We start from the raw sequence: 6,844 nt of genomic DNA, 5'->3' as shown, positions 1-6,844 counted from the left end.
ATACAAACATTAGTTTTAACTCTGTTTAAATACTGAGTCAGACGTTCTGGACTGAACTCTAGAAACTCACCGGATCTTTTCTTACGAATCATCATCCAAAGAATCAGAGCAAGAAGGAGAAGAGCGAATGAAGCGCAGACAACAATCACAATCACGATCACTGAGAGAGAGACGATACAGAGAGACACAATCAACATTACTGTGTTTAAAACCCCTTTGCGTTCAAGGAACATTGTTGCAGTAACAGTAATTCAGTAATTTATGTCAGGAGTGCAAAATAATAAATCCGTATTATGTCAAATTTAGAATAGAAATTCACCACTCATTCATATTCAGTCACGTCTGCAGCGGTTTATTTGTGTTCACAAAGACTCACTGAACAGCCTCAATAAGGGATTATAGTCCAAACATGCATGTACATGCAGATATATGGATATATTTACTCATGTTTACTTCATATTTACTTCATTACTTCATATGACTCAGACAAACTCTGATTCGTCCGTCGCCTTGTCAATCTTTAGTGTCATAACAGGACAACATCGTGTCACATGCTTCTTTCACTCTTCTTTGTTGATATCTGAGCACAACAACACTGAGAAACGTCTGTAACCACGACATATACAAATAATAAACACACTATTACGATAGTAAATGGCTGTTATGTGATTTTCTTGAGAATTGGGGCATGTGTATAACAATATTGAAAATGTACATCTGAAATGCTAACTTGTACAGCGATGTAAAAGGCTATAAATAGCATATTTTTACAACAGTAAACGACCAAATTCCTCCTGTGATCGCAAAAGGAAGTTATCACAAACACTCGATCGGGACTTAATGTCAGTTTTGAGGAAAAATGTACTAATAATTTCATAAATAGTCTGACGTAGCTTGATGCTAACGTTAGCTCTAATGCAGCTACATAGCAGGTGCAGTTCTTCTTCATAATGCTTTTTGTCATAATAATTGACGTAAGGTCGTAAGAAAATGTTTTGTATTTTTATAGTAAGACTTTTGATAATAATTGGGTAAATGTATACTGGGATTGAAGCGATGTGGCTTGGTAAACCTTGAAATACCAGAACAAAGCCTAATACTCGTTAAGTTGAGAGCAGCAGTCACAAAACCAACTGATCACACCGACTACAGCTGAATATACTGCTAACAGTGAACAAATACAACACTGTTTATCACTGCACTGGTATTAACACATCTATATTCACTGCATGAAGCAACAAACACCACAGTCATCATCTACAACCAAACCACGAGATCTACTCTAAAACAGTTATAACCACAAAAACTTCACTTCAACATAACAGAAACTCTCAGAAAAGTCCAACATAACTGAACATTAAGACTTAAACATTAAGACAAATCCATAATATAACACTTCATTTTTATCACTTTATTTCATTGGAACTACTCTTTTAATTGAAGTGATTGCATGCATTTGTTAACGTGGACACGAGAGGATTCAGTAAAACGACAGAGAAAGTTCATTTGACCTCGTACTGGAATCACTGTCATTGTAGATGAGTTTGTGCTGTGGACTTCAATCAATCATCCTGAACTTTAAAATGTGACTGCTTGTAGATGAGTTTGTGCTGTGGACTGGAATCACTGCTGCTGTAGTTGATTTTGTGACTGGAATCACTGCTGTCGTTGAATCAGCTTGAGCTGTGAAAGATGAATGTTAGTTCAGATGCTGTCAAGTCTCAATTTCTTCATTATTCCCAGCAGCAGGTTTTGGACTGTTAAACTCGACTGCAGTTCATTAGTTTGCAGCAGTGCTTTGAGTTTCTTCTGTCAGACTGAAAGAAGCTTTTGTTCCTGGGTTTGTTCTGCTTCAGTGACACTAACAGTCCTTAATTATACTGACATTATGAGGCTCTAAAACTGATTGATGAGATGTTTTCTCACCTGAACTCTTGACAGTGTATGTGACTGAGGTCTTGACTTGATCTCTCTGAGTAACTTCACATCTCCACTCTCTGTTGTGATCTTCATTCAGGAGCGTTATATTCAGAGTGATGACACAGTGTCCTGATGAGGATGATATCTGATATCTGGAGTCTGATCTCGTCAGTTTAACACCAGCCTGATTCACCCAGAACAGCTGAATTCTCTCAGAACCGACCGAATCATCACAAGAGACTCCAGTATATGAGAACAACTGACAGAAGAGAGTCACAGAGAGACCTGCACTGATCTCAGTCTGTGAGGATGAGACTGAAACACACAATAACACACACATCACACACTCTTCAATCATCATGAGAGATTAAATCAAGAATTTTTCCCTTTTTTAAATTGATCACATAATCATAAAATTACCATGAAGAACATGCAGAAAAACACCAGCATCAGGTTCTTGTTTTTGGTATTTTCCATTCACACCAGTCCATTGTTGGCAGATGTACAATCCATAATCTTCTGTTGAGGTGTTCCTGATGTTCAGAGAGCAGTCAGACCCCAGACTCAGTCTCTCATGTCTCTCTGTGTCTTTCTTCTTTATCCCTAAAGCAATCAGTTCAACTGCTGCTGAACGACTGAATCTGTTATGGTTCCATGTAGTTGATGTACAGTGATGAAGAGCATTATTACAGGGCAGATGGACATTTTCACCAGAACTGATGAACACATGAGTATCATTCACTCCACTGATACCTGAAACACAAGAACATCTGAGTGATAATTATGTTATATATTAACAAATGAATGTTATATATTAATAAATGAAAACATAAACCATACCAGCATAAAATCAGAATATTCAAAACATAATATTTTTCCTGGACAACACACACTCCAGATTAAACTGTTGTTCTTTATCAGAGCTGTTTGAATCTCAAACACTATGTTAGGAATAGTCAAGTGTGTTCTGTATGTTACACGACGAGACTCTGAGATCACAACATGAATGTGGGCAAGAATAAACTGATCATGTTCAAATGAACTCTTTCTCAGACTGATTCTACTGAATGTAGAGAAAACACAGATTTCTTTACCTGTGAGAAGTGAAGAGAGAAAGATCAGTCCCAGCAGACACACACGACACTCATCAGACATTTTCTCTTTCTCTCAGTCTTTCTCTTCAGTATATGATCTCAACTCTTTCTTTGAACACTATCAGCTCTTCCTGTGTTTGTTCACTTCCTCTGAACTGACCAACTGAGTGTTTCAAATCTGCTAGAGTTGCACTGTATGCCATTGCGTAATGGAGAAGTGATGTCTCACATTTGTGTGAAAAATGTTCTTCAGTGTCAGTCACACAAGCTCAACCCATATTTGGTCTGATTCCAGCGTATTGACTTTATTTCTGCACACACGTGCATTACTGTTAGTTTCACTTCTCTCTTTTAGCGGTTTCCGGCAAGCTGTTAAAATCTAGAAATAACATCATTTAATTATTACTGATAAAACTGGTTTCTTACTGAGAAGGTTTCCACATCAATTCTACCTTGGTCACACAAAGCAATTGCGCGTGAGCTTTTTTAGAAGAGCATTTAGAGACTATACAGGTCCTTCTCAAAAAATTTGCATATTGTGAAAAAGTTCATTATTTTCCATAATGTAATGATAAAAATTAAACTTTCATATAGTTTTAGATTCATTGCACACCAACTGAAATATTTCAGGTCTTTTATTGTTTTAATACTGATGATTTTGGCATACAGCTCATGAAAACCCAAAATTCCTATCTCAAAAAATTAGCATATCATGAAAAGGTTCTCTAAACGAGCTATTAACCTAATCATCTGAATCAACTAATCAACTCTAAACACCTGCAAAAGATTCCTGAGGCTTTTAAAAACTCCCAGCCTGGTTCATTACTCAAAACCGCAATCATGGGTAAGACTGCCGACCTGACTGCTGTCCAGAAGCCCATCATTGACACCCTCAAGCGAGAGGGTAAGACACAGAAAGAAATTTCTGAACGAATAGGCTGTTCCCATAGTGCTGTATCAAGGCACCTCAGTGGGAAGTCTGTGGGAAGGAAAAAGTGTGGCAAAAAACGCTGCACAACGAGAAGAGGTGACCGGACCCTGAGGAAGATTGTGGAGAAGGACCGATTCCAGACCTTGGGGGACCTGCGGAAGCAGTGGACTGAGTCTGGAGTAGAAACATCCAGAGCCACCGTGCACAGGCGTGTGCTTTTGAACCAGAAACAGCGGCAGAAGCGCCTGACCTGGGCTACAGAGAAGCAGCACTGGACTGAAGGAAATGCCAAAATGCCTGAAGTCCAGTGTCAAGTACCCACAGTCAGTGATGGTCTGGGGTGCCATGTCAGCTGCTGGTGTTGGTCCACTGTGTTTTATCAAGGGCAGGGTCAATGCAGCTAGCTATCAGGAGATTTTGGAGCACTTCATGCTTCCATCTGCTGAAAAGCTTTATGGAGATGAAGATTTCGTTTTTCAGCACGACCTGGCACCTGCTCACAGTGCCAAAACCACTGGTAAATGGTTTACTGACCATGGTATTACTGTGCTCAATTTGCCTGCCAACTCTCCTGACCTGAAGCCCATAGAGAATCTGTGGGATATTGTGAAGAGAAAAGTTGAGAGACGCAAGACCCAACACTCTGGATGAGCTTAAGGCCGCTATCGAAGCATCCTGGGCCTCCATAACACCTCAGCAGTGCCACAGGCTGATTGCCTCCATGCCACGCCGCATTGAAGCAGTCATTTCTGCAAAAGGATTCCCGACGAAGTATTGAGTGCATAACTGAACATAATTATTTGAAGGTTGACTTTTTTTGTATTAAAAACACTTTTCTTTTATTGGTTGGATGAAATATGCTAATTTATTTGAGATAGGAATTTTGGGTTTTCATGAGCTGTATGCCAAAATCATCAGTATTAAAACAATAAAAGACCTGAAATATTTCAGTTGGTGTGCAATGAATCTAAAATATATGAAAGTTTAATTTTTATCATTACATTATGGAAAATAATGAACTTTTTCACAATATGCTAATTTTTTGAGAAAGACCTGTACATCAAAGGGTGCTTGAGCACCTGCCTTTTTCTTCCTCGAGAGAAAGTGCCCTTTTTTCTGGGGAGTTTTTTTTTTTTTATAAATTAATATATGTATATATGTGTGTGTTTCTGTTTGCGCACAGCTTTCTTGTTCAAACAAATAAATAAACTAAATATCTGGTCACGGGGCGGGAAATGTTGAGCTCTGTTGAGTTCCGATGCCTTTCTCCCCTCCGCGTCTCCGTGCAGCACAGCAGTGTAGCACACATTGATCGGCACGTCACAGACAGACAGAGAGCCGCAGAAGTGAAGCCCTCCCTCCCTGTCCAGCTGTGTTTTTCTTGGTGTGGAGGTGAGTGGTGATGAACAACAGACTAAGGCAAATATAGTTAAAAAAATGTCTTGCTAACATCCATGACTCAGCTACCATGTAATAAGTTCGCTAAAGTTTAGCTAAGACAATATATCATGGGCATACAGGCTAACTTAATGGAGAAACGACAGCTGAAAAAAATAAAATTAATTACGTCATCAGAATCGCCACATTGATATGCACATCAGGCGTTAAGTATAATGCGCTAATTTGTATACATTTGACACAAGGCATTGCAGATGAATAGGTTAAACAAAATAACTAAAGCCTATCACCACAGAACTTCCCCAGTTATTAGTTTATTAACTTACATCAAGAGTCTTTTCCCTTGAATTGTGAATTTTGGAAATGTCCTTTCTATTAGAGCAAAAGAAGACATGGAAGCAAAATAGACCAAAATCTCAAAATTGAACAGCACATGAAGTGTCCTGCCTTAAACAATAACTTCATAATTTTGATCTCCGGCTCCTCATCTAATAACTATCCATTCTATTAGTATGTTGTATGCTGATAGATTTTACCAACCCTCCCTCAAATGTGAAACAAAGTTCTTGTCACCATCAGTTTGTGTGTGTGTGTGTGTGTGTGTGTATGTGCAGTAATGTAATTATACAACACTGTGAACTGATTATTTTGTAGACATCTGTTGAAAAATGAAACAACATGAAACAATTGGGTGAGTGTGAGGGAATTAAAATAAATTGGTAAGTCAGAGTTGTGTTAATATATTTAACGTTTTGTTTAGAAATAAATTGAAATAAATATGAGAAGTGCCCTTTTTTCCACTTGAGCCCCTGCCCCTCAAAATGTCTGTGCACGTCACTGCTAAGGAAAGAATATGTACCAGAAGACATTGCGATTACTAAATTATATTTAGACTTAAAGACTTAAAGAAGTTCCAGATCTATAATTGTGCTCTTATTAATTTATTTATTTTGCCTTTAATGTAAATAAATATGTGCAAACAATATACTTGCTCTTGTGAATTTATTTTGATGTTAAATACATTGTGCAGCTGTCTCTTTAATACAACGTGGTTTATACTCATGTTGCTGCTGATTGGTCTGACATGTTTGACACACCACCAAACAAGAGAAAACGCATCTCAAACCCCGTTGCACACTGTTTCCAGGAAACATGTGTTCAAACCGGAAACCGTAGCAAAACGTCGCACACCGGTCTGAGCTTGAACCTGCCCCTGATGTGAGGTGTGTGTGCTTCAGGAGCAGTCCGTGTGATGAAGGTAATGACATGCACGTGTGTGTGTGTGTGTGATTAGCATTCGGGAGAGTTCCTGCGTTGTGATTGGCTGATCTGTGACAATCCCCCCATCAGAGAAACATGGATTCAGTTTATTTGAAGCAAACGTCCGAGTCACATCAGTGCTAATTCACACGTGTGTTCAGTACATTTCACCGCTGACTGTTTTGAGAACAAATCACAGTATGATGCTGGCTTTGCCAAAATACTTTTGCTCAAAGAGCCG

The 6,844-nt window shown here is 38.7% G+C and overlaps 1 protein-coding gene across 1 annotated transcript; it reads right to left on the bottom strand.

Annotated features, from left to right (window-relative positions):
• Window positions 1–1,558: 1,558 nt before the first annotated feature.
• Window positions 1,559–3,230, bottom strand: LOC122135589. The gene is made up of 4 exons (XM_042715405.1): window positions 3,015–3,230; window positions 2,341–2,673; window positions 1,927–2,235; window positions 1,559–1,683 (listed from the first exon to the last, which is right to left on the bottom strand). The coding sequence occupies exons 1-4, from the start codon at window positions 3,073–3,075 to the stop codon at window positions 1,559–1,561; spliced, it is 828 nt and encodes a 275-aa protein (XP_042571339.1). The 5' UTR covers window positions 3,076–3,230.
• Window positions 3,231–6,844: the final 3,614 nt, after the last annotated feature.

The sequence above is a fragment of the Cyprinus carpio genome, chromosome A3 (assembly GCF_018340385.1).
Source record: "Cyprinus carpio isolate SPL01 chromosome A3, ASM1834038v1, whole genome shotgun sequence".
Classification (NCBI taxonomy): domain Eukaryota; kingdom Metazoa; phylum Chordata; class Actinopteri; order Cypriniformes; family Cyprinidae; genus Cyprinus; species Cyprinus carpio.
The sequence above is the reverse complement of the archived record's forward strand: the minus strand, read 5'-3'. Positions and strand labels throughout refer to the sequence as shown.

Coding starts and splice junctions, on each gene's coding strand:
- LOC122135589 (XM_042715405.1), bottom strand. CDS start 3,075: ATGTCTGATGAGTGTCGTGTGTGTCTGCTGGGACTGATCTTTCTCTCT. Junction 2,674..3,014: donor TCTCTCTTCACTTCTCACAG/GTAAAGAAATCT, acceptor CTTGTGTTTCAG/GTATCAGTGGAGTGAATGAT. Junction 1,684..1,926: donor ATACACTGTCAAGAGTTCAG/GTGAGAAAACAT, acceptor CATCTTTCACAG/CTCAAGCTGATTCAACGACA.